Source organism: Sinohyriopsis cumingii, chromosome 10, assembly GCF_028554795.1.
Source record: "Sinohyriopsis cumingii isolate HCF-2022 chromosome 10, ASM2855479v2, whole genome shotgun sequence".
Lineage (NCBI taxonomy): Eukaryota > Metazoa > Mollusca > Bivalvia > Unionida > Unionidae > Sinohyriopsis > Sinohyriopsis cumingii.
The window spans coordinates 15893443-15915499 of NC_142970.1; the positions used below are offsets into that span (position 1 = coordinate 15893443).

Genomic DNA, 22057 nt, shown 5'->3' on the forward strand with positions numbered 1-22057 from the left:
CATTCACGTAGAAAAAGAACATATTCTCTCTCTCTCTCTCTGTGTGTGTGTGTGTGTGTGTGTGTGCAATAAAGTCTTTTTCCTGTTTTATTTGTTTGACTTGTCTATTTTTGTATTTACATTTGAACAAGACTCATTAAAGAATCGAAAGCACTCACCCTAGTTAGATAATAGTTTCGCACTGTTCGTTGTAAGTTTATTGCATTTATCTTAATCAATCGTTCACACACGTGATCCCTTGCTGGATCCAGTGCACTTGAAAGGATTGTTATTCGCCATATGATTTTTTATTCTTTATATATTTGTTTCACTATTTAGCTTGCTTATGTCACTGTGTTTTGTTCTAGCATTCAAGTGTTCTTGCTTTCTACGCATTCTATCTTTGAAAACCAGAACCGTGCCCATTTTTAGTGAAATCCTTGCTAGCTGGCGGAACGTATATAGGACAGTATCTGCTGTATCTAGGGCCCTACGCATATGCTTTGCTTGGATACAGAGGTGAGTGTTGTGGTGTAGGGAGGATTGCGCGATTAGGCTTCAAGTGTTTAAACTTCTAATCGGCGATTTTAATCTGAGCCTGAGGGCCATATTCTGCCGTTACAAACCTTCCTACTCGGCCCTCGTCACATACAGTTTTGGGACCCCTGGTGTAAGGGTAGTCCTACATGTAAGACATAGCACATGTTGATTTTGTTTAGGTGCTTGATTCCCACAATATAAATATCAGCGTCACGTCTTATATCTAGGCATAGTGTAAGGGATATTTATAAACTATATTTATCACGGTACCTATTATTTTTCCCATAGATCTCAATACTGATGTTTGGTGAAATAAATAATTTATATGCTCCTCCAGCATGCTTGTCACACAGTTACCGAGAACAGGGTTAAGTGTCATTTTTTGGGGATGGGTATAAGCCCTTTTTGAAGTTATTTTACTTCGGCAATTAGTTTTGTTGCATTATTAATTTGTACATCAGAAATGCACAAGCAATACATATGTTTGGTTGGGCTATGCTGGTTTTTAGCTATTTTGCACACACTGTTCAGCAACATTTTGGTTTTAATGGGTTAAACCTATTTTAAGGTATTTTCCCAAGTTACTTCACTTCATTAGGGGTGAGGGATCATTAAGAGTGAAGAACTTAAGGATATTGCATTAGGCACAAAACACCAAGCCTGGCCTGCTCCAGTGTAGGAATGGGCTGTTTTACTTTTATGCACTGTAATTTTCTTTTACTAAATTCATCTACCGATTTTATGTGTTAGTAAATTATGGAAATTTGTATTATATTCATAATTTATGTATTTAGAATATTACTTTTTTTAATTTGAACTTTTGCTTTTTGTTTTTAATTGTACATTATTCAATTTAATCTCCAGTCTGAATAATTTTGCTCAGAACCAACTGATTTGGGCCCCTGCTGTGGATTTTTAGTTATACATGTGATAAAGAGGTATATGTGAACTTTTTCAAAATGTTAATTTATCTTCACTAGATTCAGTAACTTAAAATATATGTTACTTCAAATGATAGCTGGTCATATCTCAACCGGCTAAAATATGATCATGTTATAAATGTGTGTTTATGTGAGTCTAGTGCATCTGAGGAAGAATCGATTCAAATTGGTGTATAAATGCCAACAAGCAGATGTAATGAGGACCAATTCAGGTCCCCACTTTAGTGAATTTTTAAAATGATCTTACATGTGATAGTGCTGGCTTATAATTGCATGCCATCCTGAAAATACAAACCATAAGAGCTCCATACAACATTAAGAGGTTCCAGTTGGGAAATCTATCAGTAAACATTTTATTTTTAAATAATTATGTTATTGTTTGGAGGAGTAGTGCAGAGATATTCGATTCATCTATCAAGGGGGAATTTTCTACCAAGAGCCACAGGGTGGCTAAGTAGTCAACAAACTAGACTATCATACATTGGGTTGTGGATTTTGTATTCTGACCTATCCAGCAAAGTTGTAATGACATCAGTGGTCAAACTCTGAGCAATGCACATAAGGCATCTGCATTAAGTAATCTTTCATGTATTGACTTGACGTTTGAGAAAAAATTAACCAGCTGCACCAACGTGCAGTTCTCAATAAAACTGTTTTATGCTCGAATTCATTTAGTTAGCCATTATATCATTTTTTGAAGGTTGTAATAAGTGACAGTAATATTTTTCTGACAGGAGCTTCACTGTTTCTGAGATAAACTCATTCTAAGATTGGAATGGGATGTTATTTTCATTAATGGTACCTTCATATATAGGCTTCATGTAAGAGTGCATTAAAAGGGTCAGGTGTTCCATTTGTTTATTTATATTTAAATAAAATGGAACAACAATTGCTTTCAATATTTTCCATGAATATGAAAAACTATATAAAATAAATTAAATACATGTACTTAGGTGAAAACACTGAAGTCTGTAATGCTTTTTCCCAGCAGAATAGTTACCACAAATAATTTTTGTTCTTGCTTTTTACAAACTTTAAATTGCAATCAAGTAGACTGATGAATAATCGAAACCTCATAAATTATGTATCAATAGCAGTATAAAATATGCATAAAATACTTAGAATAACTGATACTTTAGGATCATAATTACCATAATCATGTTGTACGCAGTTATGAAAGAAATATGGAAATATCATTTTCATTTATGGAGGTATCATTCCCAAACTGAGGCTAATTACCCAAAAATAATGAGATAAACAGCGTGAAAAAAATTAGCACAGACATCATTAAAGAAAATAAAACATTAATCAAAACTATTTTCATTTATGGTAACATTTCATTTTTGTATATTGTCACATGAAATTAGTTTGTTTTCATGTTTTCCTTCAAGTGGAAGAACTCTGCACAACTCAATGCCTGATTTTCTATAGTCTGATATGTTATTTTTCTTGCTTTTCTTGATAATTAATGAGTGCTGTAGTCAAGGACAAAATGTACATGTGTGTGTGTGTGTGAAAGAGAGAGAGAGAGAGAGAGAGAAGATATGTTGTGAGGAACAAGAAAATGATGGGCAGTGCCTACTTGGCTTTTGGCTAGATGACTAGAACAGGTGGGTAATAGAAACACTTTTCAGTCATAGTTTCTCTTCTGTAGCTACTACTGCACTTTATGTTAATATTATTATATTATAATTGATGCCAGTTTAATACTCTTTGTCTGCAAATCAATAGTTTATGGTGTGTCAGTGTTTCAAGCTATTTGTTTGCAAATCAGTAGTACACGTATGTCTTTTTCAAGCTAATGGCTTGCAAATCAATAGTACATGGTGTGTCTATTTTGAGATATTTGTTTGCAGATCAATAGCACACTGTCTATATACAGCTGAACAGAGACAAGATTTTTTTCCAGTTGGTTCATGGGACATCTATTTGCCACTTTTAAGTCTATTTACAAATGAGCTGATATCTCTCCATTAATTTATAAATTCAGCAGTAATGTGCATGAAGATTGATTTTGACTGGAAGTTTGCTCTCATTCTTTTGCAGCCCAGTCATCACATCATCACTCTGTTAGATTAACATAGAACCAATACTCCTTGAAGCACAGTTTGTTAGAACAACACCATGGCCACAGGAAAGGATTCCACTTGTGATCTGGTCCATGTTGGTACTCTGGAACTTGACCATGGAGGTATGTCATTTATAAGTCATACATAACAATGTACCAGTAGTTGCATTTACTAACATAGCAATATGTATACATGTTGGTACTCTGGAACTTGACCATGGAGGTGTGTCATTTATAAGTCATACATAACAGTGTACCAGTAGTTGCATTTACTAACACAGCAATATGTATACATGTTGATACTCTGGAACTCGACCATGGAGGTATGTCATTTATAAGTCATACATAACAGTGTACCAGTAGTTGCATTTACTAACACAGCAATATGTATACATGTTGGTACTCTGGAACTCGAACAATGAGGTGTGTGATCTTATAAGTTATACAACCTAGTTATGTTTGCTAACACAGCAATATGTGTACACGTTCAAAAACATACTATACCACTGTCGGCAGACTTGGGTTCAATTACAGCGTAATTGGTGTAACTAAGTAATTAATTACAGTTACACTATTTGTGATTGAAATTGAACATCACTGATATGGTGTAATTGTAATTGAGGTCTAGATTTGTGTAATTGCTCAGTTACAAAAGCAAAGATAAATAACATTTTTCTAAATTCCAAACAATTTGGAATTTCATTATATTTATGAATTTAAACAATAGTCAACAGTTATAACTGCAACCACCAGAACCATCATCATTCTAATTTATTATCATTATTATGTTGATGATTATTATTATTATTTATCATATGATTATTAAGCAAAAATAATAATAATAATAATAATAATAAGTGTGTATATGGCTACATGGTAGGGACCTCCGTGTGTATATGGTTACGTGGTACTGGGACCTTAGTGTGTATATGGCTACATGGCAGGGATCTCAGTAAGTGTGTATATGGCTACATGGAAGGAATCTCAGTAAGTGTGTATATGGCTACATGGAAGGAATCTCAGTAAGTGTGTATATGGCTACATGGAAGGAATCTCAGTAAGTGTGTATATGGCTACATGGAAGGAATCTCAGTAAGTGTGTATATGGCTACATGGAAGGAATCTCAGTAAGTGTGTATATGGCTACATGGTAGAGATCTCAGTAAGTGTGTATATGGCTACATGGTAGAGATCTCAGTAAGTGTGTATATGGATACATGACAGGGATCTCAGTAAGTGTGTATATGGCTATATGGTAGAGATCTCAGTAAGTGTGTATATGGCTACATGGCAGGGATCTCAGTAAGTGTGTTTATGGCTATATGGTAGAGATCTCAGTAAGTGTGTATATGGCTAAATGGGGTAGGGATCTCAATAAGTGTGTATATGGCTACATGGTAGAGATCTCAGTATGTGTGTATATGGCTACATTGTAGAGAACTCAGTAAGTGTATATATGGCTACATGGCAGGGATCTCAGTGTGTTTATGGCTATATGGTAGAGATCTCAGTAAGTGTGTATATGGATACATGACAGGGATCTCAGTAAGTGTGTTTATGGCTATATGGTAGAGATCTCAGTATGTGTGTATATGGCTACATGGCAGGGATCTCAGTATGTGTGTATATTGCTACATGGTAGAGATCTCAGTATGTGTGTATATGGCTACATGGCAGGGATCTCAGTAGGTGTGTTTATGGCTATATGGTAGAGATCTCAGGAAGTGTGTATATGGCTATATGGTAGAGATCTCAGTAGGTGTGTTTATGGCTATATGGTAGAGACCTCAGTATGTGTGTATATGGCTACATGGCAGGGATCTCAGTAGGTGTGTTTATGGCTATATGGTAGAGATCTCAGGAAGTGTGTATATGGCTATATGGTAGAGATCTCAGTAGGTGTGTTTATGGCTATATGGTAGAGACCTCAGGAAGTGTGTTTATGGCTACATGGTAGAGATCTCAGTATGTGTGTATATGGCTACATGGTAGAGAACTCAGTAAGTGTGTATATGGCTACATGGCAGGGATCTCAGTAGGTGTGTTTATGGCTATATGGTAGAGATCTCAGGAAGCGTGTATATGGCTATATGGTAGAGATCTCAGGAAGTGTGTTTATGGCTATATGGTGGAGGTCTCAGTAAGTGTCTGTATGGCTGCATGGTGGAGGTCTCGGTAAGTGTGTATATGGCTACATGACAGGGATCTCAGTAAGTGTGTATATGGCTACATGGCAGGGATCTCAGTAGGTGTGTTTATGGCTATATGGCAGAGATCTCAGGAAGTGTGTATATGGCTATATGGTAGAGATCTCAGGAAGTGTGTTTATGGCTATATGGTGGAGGTCTCGGTAAGTGTCTATATGGCTGCATGGTAGAGATCTCAGTAAGTGTGTATACGGCTACATGACAGGGATCTCAGTAAGTGTGTCTATGGCTACATGGCAGGGATCTCAGTGTGTTTATGGCTACATGGTAGGGATCTCAGTGGTTACCACGCTATGATTCAGGGGTAGAGACTGTCCCATTGGTCAAATTGATTTGCCTTGAATAATTTGTCTTTTCCCCCAGTAAGTGTAGATATTGTTATATGGTGTTTGATCTCAATAGTTTCTCAGTAATGACATGCTGTGTATGTCAGGGTAGAGTTAATTCCAGGTGTTTGGGTAGAGTTAAACCCAGGTGTCAAAGTCAGTTGCATGTATATATTTATAATTTGCAAGCTTAAATTCATCTTATCATGCCCAGTTAAATTTTAGATATGGCTATATGGTGGTAATCTCCATGGTTTACAAGTTATGATCAAGAGGGTAATGGGGGGGGTATGGATGGACAGTGGGATAATGCTAGTTATGATCCAGAGGGTAATTCGGGGGTGGGGGGTAGGTTTGGACAGTGGGATAATGCTAGTTACATATATACATTGTGGTTTTCAAGTTATGATCCGGAGGGTAATTGGGGGGTGGGTAGGGTTGGACAGTGGGATAATGCTAGTTATGATCCAGAGGGTAATTGGGGGGGATAGGGTTGGACAGTGGGATAATGCTAGTTACATGTAAACATTTGTCTTCAATAACTTCATGTTCTCTATTGTCAATCACTTAGTGCACTAGAAACATATTGACGTGTTGATCAAAAGAACTATGTTCAAATCCCACTATGAACTTTGCAGGGTTTTTTATTTTCTTTTTTCCATGTTCTTTTTGTGCCTTTGGGTGAGGACAAAATATTGTTCCTGCTTCTGCTTACTGTGCTGAATAACAGAACATTAAAGTAAAACAGCTGATATTACTGAAAAAAAATCTGCTTCTTCAGTTTGTTGGAATTTAAAATGAAAATTGGCTTGTTCTGAATGGATAATAAATAAATATTAAATTGTGAAAAGCATTGCTACCCATGAAAAAAGAATTTTTTTCCCCCATGATGAAATGTTCACTCCATACAAGCAAATATCTTATATTTATTATTATTATTATTATTATTATTATTATTATGTTTGCTAAATAATCATATGATAAATAATAATAATAATAATCATCAGCATAATAATGATAATAAATTAGAATGATGATGGATACTGGTGACTGAAGTTATAATGGTTGACTATTGTTTAAATTCAGAAATATATTGAAATTATATATATATATATATATATATATATATATATATATATATATATATATATATATATATATATATATGAATATATATATATGATATTTTGTTATTTTAAGATAACAAGTCCATAGTTTTGTGTTTTGTCCTAATTAAGTACATATGTACTGATGTTTTCACATGTTTTCCACAGATGGTCTTGAACCGAACTACAGCAGTCTTGTAGTTTTGTCTCGTGACAAGGTGATGGTGGTAGACTGCATGGCAGGGAATCTCCGTCTTTACGGTCTTCAGGATGGAGATCTATTGGCAATATACGACAAACTGGAGTCAGCTCCCTGTGATATATGTATATGTAGTACATGTGATAATGAAATTGAAATGGCCGTGTGGCTGGAAACATGTCCGATACAAATCCTGTCCATTAAATCTACAGGACTGGCATCAACTATAACAACAATGAGGAAATTAGATATAATGACGAAATTTGATGATTGTCAAGGAATAAAATACCTGAATGAAAAACTTCTGATCTGTGGTCGGCAGCAGTACAACAGAAACGACTACAGTCTGTGTTGGGGCATTGTGTCCATTACAGATGGACATGTGGACAAAGTTAATACAGTCTGTAAATGTGAGGACTACAGTTCGTGTTACATGTCCATAAATCCCCGAGATGATAACATGGTTTACATCTCATGTGATGCAGGTATTGAAAACCCAGACAATACTGGTGTATATGGGTATAGGAATTCTACGCTGGAATTTCAATATCATCACGAAAAACTGGATTACCCCAGAGGCATCACTGTCGACAAACAGGGCTATATATTTGTATGTAACTATTACTCCCCCTGTATTCATCATCTGACAGAGAAAGGTCAGCTAGTGACTATATACTGGGAGGGGATGATGTCAGATCCCAGTGCCATATTCTGGGAGGAACAGAAAGGATTGTTATACATCACGAAGTTCAGGACCAATCTACTTGCAATATACAGACCTGTTTATTCTGATCATCACAGTAAATATGTATTTATTTTACAGACCTGTTTATTCCGATCATCACTGTAAATATGTATGTATTTTACTGCCTTAAATCATACTGGAAATAATTCAGGTTTTAATTTATATTTACAAAACAAATGTCAAATTAATCATGACAAACATGTTTAAAAGATATAAAATCATAATGGAATTAATAATTTATTCTCCTAAGGTTTATAGATGACAATTTTGTATTAAATATTTTAAATAGTTGGAGAGAATTTTGTCACAATTAAAATGTACCATGCAGATGTGAAGTTCTTAATGTTCATAATTCTGAATTTAAATACAGTATGTAGATCTTGATAAACAGATCCATTAAACATCACTTACTTTATTTAGTATAAAATTATGTTCATCTGGGGTTATTTTGCTTGTTTTTTTATTTACTTTTCTTTTCCAAATTTTTTTGTTGTTTTTTTGTCAGGAGGGTGGGTGTGTACCCCATCCATTTTGGCCTATATTTTTCCTATGAAATTTTAAGGATAGAAACAATGTGCATTACCCATTTAGGTTACTAAACCTAATTTTAAGGATACAAACAATGTGCATTATCCATATGGCTTACTATACCTAATTTTGAGGATACAAACAATGTGCATTATCCATATGGCTTACTATACCTAATTTTAAGGATACAAACAATGTGCATTATCCATATGGCTTACTATACCTAATTTTAAGGATACAAACAATGTGCATTATCCATAGGACTTACTATACCTAATTTTGAGGATATAAACAATGTGCATTATCCATATGGCTTACTATACCTAATTTTAAGGATACAAACAATGTGCATTATCCATAAGGGTTACTATACCTAATTTTAAGGATACAGACAATGTGCATTATCCATATGGCTTACTATACCTAATTTTGAGGATACAAACAATGTGCATTATCCATAAGGCTTACTATACCTAATTTTAAGGATAGAAACAATGTGCATTATCCATATGGCTTACTATACCTAATTTTAAGGATACAAACAATGTGCATTATCCATAGGGGTTACTATACCTAATTTTAAGGATACAAACAATGTGCATTATCCATATGGGTTACTATACCTAATTTTAAGGATACAAACAATGTGCATTACCCATATGGGTTACTATACCTAATTTTAAGGATACAAACAAAGTGCATTATCCATAGGGCTTACTATACCTAATTTTAAGGATACAAACAATGTGCATTATCCATAGGGGTTACTGTACCTAATTTTAAGGATACAAACAATGTGCATTACCCATATGGCTTACTATACCTAATTTTAAGGATACAAACAATGTGCATTATCCATAGGGGTTACTATACCTAATTTTAAGGATACAGACAATGTGCATTATCCATATGGCTTACTATACCTAATTTTGAGGATACAAACAATGTGCATTATCCATATGGCTTACTATACCTAATTTTAAGGATAGAAACAATGTGCATTATCCATATGTCTTACTATACCTAATTTTAAGGATACAAACAATGTGCATTATCCATAGGGGTTACTATACCTAATTTTAAGGATACAAACAATGTGCATTATCCATATGGGTTACTATACCTAATTTTAAGGATACAAACAATGTGCATTACCCATATGGGTTACTATACCTAATTTTAAGGATACAAACAAAGTGCATTATCCATAGGGCTTACTATACCTAATTTTAAGGATACAAACAATGTGCATTATCCATAGGGGTTACTGTACCTAATTTTAAGGATACAAACAATGTGCATTACCCATATGGGTTACTATACCTAATTTTAAGGATACAAACAATGTGCATTATCCATAGGGGTTACTATACCTAATTTTAAGGATACAAACAATGTGCATTATCCATAGGGGTTACTGTACCTAATTTTAAGGATACAAACAATGTGCATTATCCATATGGGTTACTATACCTAATTTTAAGGATACAAACAATGTGCATTATCCATATGGCTTACTACACCTAATTTTAAGGATACAAACAATGTGCATTATCTATATGGGTTGCTATACCTAATTTTTTTAAGGTCTGCTCTTTACATTTTCCACCTTGTCTTAGGGTTGGCATTGAATGTGGAACCAGAGTATTAATGATTATTGGTAATGCTCAATTAAATTCAATACAGATGGGTTGGGGATGGTATTTTGATTGTGAGGAAACACTACTGATTATGGTAATAGTAACCTCCCATTTCTTTCGGTTAAGTATCCTGCAACATTTAGCAATGAGTGTGTGGTATGATAACTTAGGATTTAAAAAATTCTATACATACTTTACATCTATATATGTCTTACCCCATGAAGTAATTGAGTTTTCATGACTTTATTAATTAAAGACAATTGAATTGAAATGTCTACCACTTTCTTGGTGTCTTTGTAATGGCTTCAAACCAAATGTACAAATTATAAGATTTTAATATTTTCATTTTATGTAGACACCTCAATCTGCCTCCTTGTCTTCTTAAAGCACCATGTTATGACTCTGTGATCTGAATCTAATAGAAAGAAGTGAAACCAGCAAGTTTTGTAAATTCAACAATTTATTTCCCGAGAATGCAGAGGGAAAATTCAAAGGACAATATTTTCAATTACCGGTAAATTACAAATAATCCCAAATTTCTGTGGAGTATAGTATGTTCCAAGTGAACTACATTAGTGTTGAATGTGCTGATATCCTGATAGTCTTGAATTTATTGATGTACCACAATGATACAATCCAGTGTCTTGAATGAGTCTTCAATAAGTAAGTTTTAGTCCAAAATGTCATTGAGCACTTTGTAATTCCAATGATTAATTTCTATAAATGAGTCCTCAATAAGTAGGTTTTAGTCCAAAATCTCATTGAGCACTTCATAATTCCAATGATTAATTTCTATAAATGAGTCCTCAATAAGTAGGTTTTCGTCCAAAATCTCATTGAGCACTTTGTAATTCCAATGATTAATTTCTATAAATGAGTCCTCAATAAGTAGGTTTTAGTCCAAAATATCATTGAGCACTTTGTAATTCCAATGATTAATTTCTATAAATGAGTCCTCAATAAGTAGGTTTTCGTCCAAAATCTCATTGAGCACTTTGTAATTCCAATGATTAAAGTCTATAAATGAGTCCTCAATAAGTAGGTTTTAGTCCAAAATCTCATTGAGCACTTTGTAATTCCAATGATTAAAGTCTATAAATGAGTCCTCAGTCAGTAGGTTTTAGTCCAAAAAGTCATTGAGCACTTTGTAATTCCAATGATTAATTTCTATATATGATCCTTCTGAAATTATATCTGAACACAACCAAAAATGATTCCACAGAATGAAGACTGTTTACAAAAACCACTTTACACTCATTCCCACTTGACATAATTTACATCTTAGGAAAAACTAATCAGCTAATGGAAAATTCCAGAATATTGTCAACAAGTTTTGTTCCAGAACACACCAAACTTGTAACAAGGTTAGGCTTTGAACGAAATTTTTGCTAATTATCTTTAAGACAAATGACAAAAATCAGGTAGGCCCAAACTGTCCTTCAATCACAAACAAAGTGAAGCACACAGTATAAATGAAATATACTTAACAACACTTTCTTTGTAAATGACCACACTGTATGACAATGAAAACTTCTATTCAGAGTGTTAAAATGCCATACACAAAACAGTATAACTAATTTTATAAATAAGTGTCAATCTTATACATTGCATATATGACACACCCTAGAATCAACTGTATGCATACGTATGCATTCAAGTGATATTTCAATCAGGATGTGCACAGATATGGTGGGGTGGTTTTTGTTTAAATCCTGTCCACTCTCAACATGAAGCATGGAATTTCAAAAATCATGTGTACTACAATGTTATGTACTGCAAGCAGTTTTAGAATAGTTTGGAGATCATTGCCAGGATTATATTGGAGAGAGTCCTCATCATTGCCAGGATTATAGTGTAATGAGTCCTCATCATTGCTGATCTTATCACTTAGACGATGATGTGTTGTTACTGGATCATCCAGATTTCCTTTGAGTTGCCCTGGATGTTCCCCAGAATGGAATATGTCCTTAGTAGTGTCTGCATTGTAATTTGGCAGTGTTAGTCCAAAATGGGTAGATTCAGATTGCTGACTACCTGCCAGAATTGCTCAAGATTGGTACTGTCAAGGTCTAATCTTGTTTTGATGACAATAAGATTGGGTACTTTAAGTGTTTATGTTGTTTTGATGACAATAAGATTGGTACTGTCTTGATCTAATGTTGTTTTGATGACAATAAGATTGGGTACTGTCGGGGTCTAATGTTGTTTTGATGACAATAAGATTGGTACTGTCTTGATCTAATGTTGTTTTGAATGACAATAAGATTGGTACTGTCAGGGTCTAATGTTGTTTTGATGACATTAAGATTGGTACTGTCGACAGTGAGTTTATATAGTAATTTATTCATGTTATTCTTATTCTTCTTATCATTAATATTATACAATTAAAATTATTATTTCTTATTAATATTATGCAATTAAAATTATGATTTCTTATTAATATTATACAATTAAAATTATTATTTCTTATTAATATTATGCAATTAAAATTATGATTTCTTATTAATATTATGCAATTAAAATTATAATTTCTTATTAATATTATGCAATTAAAATTATGATTTCTTATTAATATTATGCAATTAAAATTATGATTTCTTATTAATATTATCCAATTAAAATTATGATTTATTAATATTATGCAATTAAAATTATGATTTCTTATTAATATTATCCAATTAAAATTATGATTTCTTATTAATATTACGCAATTAAAATTATGATTTCTTATTAATATTATGCAATTAAAATTATGACTTCTTATTAATATTATACAATTAAAATTATGATTTCTTATGAGCAGTGCTACTATGTGAACAGTGTTTGTCTGTTTCCATGATAACTTTTGTGCGATGTCTGAGTTTGGCAACATATTTTGACTAGACCGGAAACATGATCTACCCATTAAAATAGAGACTTATTTTCAGCTGTAAAGTTGGCAGATAGTGTCTCAACACATGTAATTTTATCCACATTTGATGCAGATTCATGAATATGGATTTCAGTGATCGCATATTTGTTGTCAGTGTCAATATGTTTTTATGACATGGGGTTTCTGCATTACATGTGATGTCATTTTTGCTACAGTAACTTAAAATCAGGAAAAACAGTGTACATATTCATGTCGCTGTGAACCTGATTGGAATCACTGAAATCCACGCTTCCATCCATCATTAATTTTTTTGTGATATTTCGGTTGCTTGGAATTGGTGATTTAGCTTTGGGAGATAATCCTGTCCAAATTATCCTTCTTATATATGTAGATCTCAAAGTCCTAAAAGTCCCTAGAAACAATGAAAGATAAAATCATTTTCTTTCATGTGCAGGAGATCACAAAGTCCTAAAAGTCATGAGGAACAATCAAAGATAAAATCATTTTCTTTCATGTGCAGGAGATCACAAAGTCCTAAAAGTCATGAGGAACAATCAAAGATAAAATCATTTTCTTTCATGTGCAGGAGATCACAGTGGCCCAGAACTCCAGGAAAGTGATGAAAGGAAACAATCTGTCATTGAGGAGACATCTACATAGGCTGAACAGGAGGTTGTAAGTAGTCCCTGATTTATGCAATGCAGTTTACCGGTCACTACAGTTAGTACATATACTTTGTATGTAGTCCCTGATTTATGCATTGCAGTTTACTGTCACTACAGTTAGTACATATACTTTGTAAGTAGTCACTGATTTATGCAATGCAGTTTACTGGTCACTACAGTTAGTACATATACTGTCTAAGTAGTCACTGATTTATGCAATGCAGTTTACCCTACGGTTAGTACATATATACTTTGTAAGTAGTCCCTGATTTAAGCAATGCAGTTTACTGCTCACTACAGTTAGTATATATACTTTGTAAGTAGTGTCCCTGATTTATGCATTGCAGTTTACCAGTCACTACAGTTAGTACATTTACTTCCTGCAGTCTAGTCAGGATGTAGATATCACAGAAGGTAGATATCACAGAATCTGAATAAATTATGAATGATATGATTCTTATACAAATCAGAGTGTTGGCCTTTTTGTATAAAATGAATGAAAAATTAGCAAACTCATATTTCTACCTTTTCTAAATATCATGGCCAGCACAGGACAAACAGTTTCAGCATAGGAGAAAGCCTTATCCAGTAATGTACATCTATTCTCAATATGTCTGTATCATGAAATCCTGGAAGATCATAATCTGGAACTATAAATTTAAAAAAAATTGGAACTAGAATGTGATTGAACAATTTTTATGGTTTTAAAATTAATGTTGAATGGTTATCTTGAGCAAATTTAGATTGAATTTAGGAATTTTTTCAACAACTTTTGAAATGCTTTTTGACAGAATAAATCTGGAAATGCTTTTTGACAATAAATCTGGAAATGCTTTTTGACAGCATAAATCTTGAAATGCTTTTTGACAGAATAAATCTGGAAATGCTTTTTGACAGAATAAATCTTGAAATGCTTTTTGACAGAATAAATCTGGAAATGCTTTTTGACAGCATAAATCTTGAAATGCTTTTTGACAGAATAAATCTGGAAATGCTTTTGACAGCATACATCTCGAAATGCTTTTTGACAGAATAAATCTGGAAATGCATTTTGACAGCATACATCTGGAAATGCTTTTTGACAGCATAAATCTTGAAATGCTTTTTGACAGACAGAATAAATATGGAAATGCTTTTTGACAGCATACATCTGGAAATGCTTTTTGACAGAATAAATCTGGAAATGTGTTTTGACAGCATACATCTGGAAATGCTTTTTGACATCATACATCTGGAAATGCTTTTTGACAGAATAAATCTGGAAATGCTTTTTGACAGCATAAATCTTGAAATGCTTTTTGACAGACAGAATAAATCTGAAAATGGTTTTTGACAGCATACATCTGGAAATGCCTTTTGACAGAATAAATCTGGAAATGTGTTTTGACAGCATACATCTGGAAATGATTTTTGACACCATACATCTGGAAGTGCTCTTTGACAGCATACATCTGGAAAGGCTTTTTGACAGCATACATCTGGAAATGCTCTTTGACAGCATACATCTGGAAATGCTTTCTGACAGCTTGTATAGGGAATCTACTTGCAATAAGGTGTTCTATGATTTTTTCTTTTCTTCTACAAATGCTTCCTAGTTTGCCAAAATTTCACTACTGCCCTGCTTAAGTCCATCATTTTCAATATATGTAACTGTTAATATGTGCATAGTAAATTTAGGGCAAGAAAATTAGGTCAATAGGTCAATGAGACATTAACTGTAGGTAATAGGAGTAAATATCTCAAATACACACATGACCAGATTTTGTGACTGTGTGCACAACAGTATCTATGGCACTGAGTTAAATACAAACATATAGCATAGTCACTAGGCCAGTCATTTTTGTTTAATAATGGTGAGTTCTCCCCTCCAAAATGATTACACACCAGGCCACTGTCATTTTTGTTTACTAATGGTGAGTTCAACCCTCCAAAATGATTACACACTAAGCCACTTCATTTTTGTTTACCAATGGTAAGTTCACCCTTCCAAAATGATTACACACCAGGCCACTGTCATTATTGTTTACTAATAATGAGTTCTCCCCTCCAAAATTATTACACACCAGGCCAGTCATTTTTCTTTACTAATGGTGAGTTCTCCCCTCCAAAATGATCACACACTAGGCCAGTCATTTTCATTTACTAATGGTGAGTTCTCCCCTCTAAAATGATTACACACCAGGCCACTGTCATTTTTGTTTACTAATAATGAGTTCTCCCCTCCAAAATTATTACACACCAGGCCAGTCATTTTTCTTTACTAATGGTGAGTTCTCCCCTCCAGAATGATCACACACTAGGCCACTGTCATTTTCGTTTACGAATGGTGAGTTTTACCCTTGAAAACGATTGCATTAAGTTTTATTACTGTCCATACTACAGTGTCAGAGAAACTGAACTAAAATGCTTGAAACTTCATGTAATCACTAAATGATGAAAGGTCACTCAATGTCATCTACTGCTGACTGTGGCAAATACTTCCCTTTGTGGTAAATATACCCATGTAAATACTTCCCTTTGTGGTGAATATACCCAGGTAAATACTTCCCTTTGTGGTGAATATACCCATGTAAATACTTCCCTCTGTGGTGAATATACCCATGTAAATACTACCCTCTGTGGTGAATATACCCATGTAAATACTACCCTCTGTGGTGAATATACCCAGGTAAATATACCCTCTGTGGTGAATATACCCATGTAAATACTACCCTCTGTGGTGAATATACCCAGGTAAATACTACCCTCTGTGGTGAATATACCCAGGTAAATATACCCTCTGTGGTGAATATACCCATGTAAATACTACCCTCTGTGGTGAATATACCCAGGTAAATACTACCCTCTGTGGTGAATATACCCTTGTACTACCCTCTGTGGTGAATATACCCATGTAAATACTTCCCTTTGTGGTGAATATACCCATGTAAATACTACCCTCTGTGGTGAATATACCCAGGTAAATATTACCCTCTGTGGTGAATATACCCTTGTAAATACTACCCTCTGTGGTGAATACTACCCTTTGTGGTGAATATACCCATGTAAATACTACCCTTTGTGGTGTAAATACTTCCCTCTTTGGTGAATATACCCATGTAAATACTTCCCTTTGTGGTGAATATACCCATTGGTAAATACTACCCTCTGTGGTGAATACTACCCTTTGTGGTGAATATACCCATGTAAATACTACCCTTTGTGGTGAATATACCCAGGTAAATACTGCCCTCTGTGGTGAATATACCCTTGTAAATACTACCCGCTGTGGTGAATACTACCCTTTGTGGTGAATATACCCATGTAAATATTACCCTTTGTGGTGAATATACCCAGGTAAATACTACCCTTTGTGGTGAATATACCCTTGTAAATACTACACTTTGTGGTGAATATACCCTCTGTGGTGAATATACCCATGTGAATACATGAATACTACCCTTTGTAGTGAATACTACCCTTTGTGGTGAAGATACCCATGTGAATACTACCCGTTGTGGTAAATATACCCTCTGTGGTGAATATACCCATGTGAATACATGAATACTACCCTTTGTAGTGAATACTACCCTTTGTGGTGAAGATACCCATGTAAATACTACACTTTGTGGTGAATATACCCTCTGTGGTGAATATACCCATGTGAATACATGAATACTACCCTTTGTAGTGAATACTACCCTTTGTGGTGAATATACCCATGTAAATACTACCCTTTGTGGTGAATATACCCATGTAGTTTCATAACTGTAAAAAAAATGGTGTTTAAAAATTGAGCTAAATGCAAGTTTAATGTAATTGTTGGAGCACAAAAATGCGGTCACTGTGACCCACTTATAATTATGGTGAATAGCATCCTTTAAGACAAATATACACATTTTATAGCTATAGTTTACCTACAGTGGTGTCAGAGAACCAGAGCCAAATAACAGGACAGATATTTCACTGCAACCTACTTTTGTCCCTGCTGAGTACTGCTATCTGAGATACAAATGTTTCATGATCGTACAAGGAAAATAAAGTAAATGCAAAAAGCTTAACATTAACAAGTACAATAAAGTAAAACTAAATATAAAAACTGGGTTGAGCAAGTTTAAAAAAGAAAGTTTAAGCACAAAAATGTATTACAAAAAACGTTTAAAATAAATTGGCTGACACAGCGAGTTTCAAACTCGCAACCTCTTGTTCAGCAAGTGTGACACAGAAAGAAGGAAAGACAAGTGTGGGTTGGGGTGGGTGTTTGTATATAAGATATAAAAGATGTGTATCAAACTTCTGCAGAGTAATTGTCACAAGTTCTTTTCTCAAAAGAATAAAATTAGTCCATGCAACCATGATTCACTTTTCCAAAAATGGATGGGTAAAATAAAATTTAAAAAATCTTACTCCAGCCGATGAGTCCATCATTTTTGCCTTGAAACCTACAAGATATTGTTTTGCGCCTAATGTGGCAGCTACATGCCCCAAGCTTTCCTTTCCACTCCAGTTTCACTGATTCATGAATGAATTAACTGTCACAGGCTTTGAAGCTTGAGAAGGTGAATGATATTAGACCAACTTGGGCCTCTTGTTCCACTTACAGTTGCTACTGTTACATTTATAGACAGTTATTGCTGAAGACTTGAAAGTAAAATCTAGGTATGTTAGTGAGTTTCAATTTCTGATTTGTTTGATAGATCAGAAAATGTGTATTATAAATACATACATTATATATATATATATATATATTAATATTATATCTGCGTTATAGTGGAGTTGCACTGTATTATAAATACATACATTATATTGATATACTTGCCAGCTCACAACCTGATAGTATTGTTCTTTGCTTAAATGAATGATAACCATTGAGGATTTTCTAATGCCAGTCTGTTCCATACCCATCATATAATTTATTACATTGATGATTTTCTAATGCCAATCTAGTCTATACCTATCATAAAATGTATTACATTGAGGAATTTTTAATGTCAGTCTAGTCCATACCTATCATATAATTTATTACATTGATGGTTTTCTAATGCCAATATAGTCCTTACCTATCATATAAGTTATTACATTGAGGATTTTTTAATGCCAGTCTAGTCCATACCTATCATATGATTTATTACATTGAGGATTTTTCTAATGCCAATCTAGACCATATCCATCATATAATGTATTACATTGAGGATTTTCTAATACCAATCTAGTTACCTATCATATAATTTATTACATTGAGGAGGTTTTAATGCCAGTCTAGTCCATACCCATCATATGATTTATTACATGAGCATTTTCTAATGTCAGACTAGTCCATACCTAGCATATAATTTATTACACTGAAGAGTTTTCTAATGCCAATCTAGTCCTTACCTATCATGTAATTTGTTGCTTAGTAGGTTGCATTTACTCCATATCCTCCATTTACTCCATATCCTTCATTTACTCCATATCCTCCATTTACTCCATATCCTCCATTTACTCCATATCCTCCATTTACTCCATATCCTTCATTTACTCCATATCCTCCATTTACTCAATATCCTTCATTTACTCCATATCCTCCATTTACTCAATATCCTTCATTTACTCCATATCCTCCATTTACTCCATATCCTCCATTTACTCCATATCCTTCATTTACTCCATATCCTTCATTTACTCCATATCCTCCATTTACTCAATATCCTCCATTTACTCCATATCATATTTGAAAACTAAGCAGAATGTGAGACATGTCAAGCTCAGTAAATATACTGCAAGAATGACATCACTTCCAAACAGGATCAAGGGAAGAAACTTCAGATCAGACTTAAGTGAAGGTCATGTTTTGCATTATGTCATGTAAATAGCAAATAACAATAATAATAAATAAATAAATACATAAATAAATAAATAAATTGTGAACTTTAAAAAGTTATTTTGCATATTTGTTTCAGAAATATTCTGATGATGGTTGTAAGTATATATTTATTATATTAACCAGGCAATAATTTTGTTAGATTTCCTGTTAGAATCGTCTTTCTCTTTTTTTTACACATTAAACTTTACGCAAAAGTTTGGTCAGTCACACGCAATTTGATAAAAATTAAAAAATCCGCTAAATCTTTTACACTTTTTGCTTGAGTGCAAATGACTGCAATAGTTACCCAGAAATATGAAAAGATGGAAATTTGAAATTTTAAAACAGAATGACTGACATAAAACAAACAATTAAATTAAGTCAAATATTTATAACAATACTGTACAAGATAATGCAGGTCTGCCAACAAACTTGACGGGTTTTACTTTAAAAAATTAAAATTAAATTACTAACAAGCTGGAATGTCATGAATTTGTCAGAATCAATCCTGTCCCATCGGTCTCTAAGTTGTATATAAATAATATTAATGCACTGTCAATATGATTGTTGTCACTAACAACAGAAAATAAAAACTTTAAATTACATTTTCAAAAAATTGCCTTTTAATTTTTGGGGTGTATCGCCATGTTTCAACACCTGAAAGGCTATATTTGGCAGCTGGTATAGCTTTTGGAGGGAAGGCCTGGGGAACTGGCAGCTGGTATAACTTTTGGAGGGAAGGCCTGGGGAACTGGCAAACTTTCTCACATAGCCACTTTAGCTGACACCTATACTTGAACCCACATGTACAGACGGGTGAGATGATTGGGATGAGTAAAGGAAAGCACATTAAAAATCACCTGGACCCAGTCTACAAAAATGTAAACCTCCCGATCACCTGGACCCAGTCTACAAAAATGTAAACCTCCCGATCACCTGGACCCAGTCTACAAAAATGGTTAAATTGACAATACGGACCTTAAGTAAACAGAACATTGGTGTTGTATAATTGTTGTTGTTGTTGCTGCTGCTAAAGTTTTTATTAGCACATCTAACCCATTACAAAAGGGTATATCATTCCCAAGAAATGGTAGCTGTGTGATGTGTGATGTGATTTGGATTTTTAACGTAGCTTTAACAATTTTTCAGTCATATCGCTACGATGTCTGCAATGTGGCAGTTTATAATGATGTCTAGCACTGGGGCATCATGCCGCAGACATGTAACATGATGTCCCACCCAGTCACATTATCCTGACACTGGGCCGACCAGTCCCAACACTAACCTCTTAATGCAGAGCGCCAAGCGAGGCAGCTGTTAGTACTGTTTTTGTAAGTCTTTGGTATGACTCGGCCGGGGATCGAACCCACGACCTCCTGCATCCGAGGCAGACGCTCTAACCACTAGGCCACCGGAGCGGTCGAAATGGTAGATAAGTGCCATACCCAAGGACACTAAAGCAGCTGACTCAAGCTTGACTGGGCTGTTATCAAACCTGTCATCATTTGTAATGATTGGGAGACTCTGCAGACTGACCTACTGTAGCTCCACTGACATCCAAGTTTTAAAAGGGTTTTAGTTTTTTACAGATTGTATTAATCTGTTGTCAGATACATTTATGTTGGAAGATACATTAATGTTGTTAGATACATTAATGTTGTCAGATACATTAATGTTGGAAGATGCTGCAAATAGGTCATTCTTTAAAAGACTTTAATTTAAAAATCAATGAGCAGAATTTTATCAAATTTACCCCAAAACTTTGTAAAGGTTTAGGTCATTGAGACCAGTAGGACAAAAAGCATTAACCATGCCCAACTGTTGTCTACAGAGGGCACTGTCATAAGCTTGGGTATTCATATCATGTACAGTTAATGATACTTTTGTTTGGTCAATATATTACGTAATCTTCGTTCAACCATTTCTATCTTTCAGCTTCTGATGGTTCCAAACCACCTTCTTAAACCAGTAACACTGATATGTGTATGCATACCAATTAGATTGCAAGTCCTGAGTCTCCTTATGAGTCATCACAAGTCCCAAGTCACCTTATGAGTCATCACAATTCCTGAGACACATTATGAGTCATCACATGTCCTGAGACACATTACAAGTCATCCCATGTTCTGAGACACGTTATGAATCATCGCAAGTCCTGAGACACATTATGAGTCATCACAAGTCCTGAGACACCTTATGAATCATCGCAAGTCCGGAGACACATTATGAGTCATCACAAGTCCTGAGACATTATGAGTCATCACAAGTCCTAAGACACCTTATGAGTCATATATAAAAAATCTCCACAAGTCCTAAAAAAATACTACTTTCATTAGGAAGACTGATTACCTGATGTTTAACCATAACAGTTTATTTCTTGAACTTGTACGTAATTCTGCCATTTCTTGAACTTGTAC

General features: G+C 34.2%; 1 protein-coding gene across 1 annotated transcript; it reads left to right on the forward strand.

The window, feature by feature from the left end:
- Positions 1-293: 293 nt before the first annotated feature.
- On the forward strand, positions 294-21658 carry LOC149789646 (uncharacterized). The gene is made up of 6 exons (XM_089973346.1): positions 294-498; positions 3507-3651; positions 7336-8166; positions 13738-13826; positions 19738-19756; positions 21576-21658. Exons 2-4 carry the CDS (start codon positions 3585-3587, stop codon positions 13809-13811), a joined length of 972 nt encoding a protein of 323 aa, XP_089829472.1. The 5' UTR covers positions 294-498; positions 3507-3584; the 3' UTR covers positions 13812-13826; positions 19738-19756; positions 21576-21658.
- Positions 21659-22057: the final 399 nt, after the last annotated feature.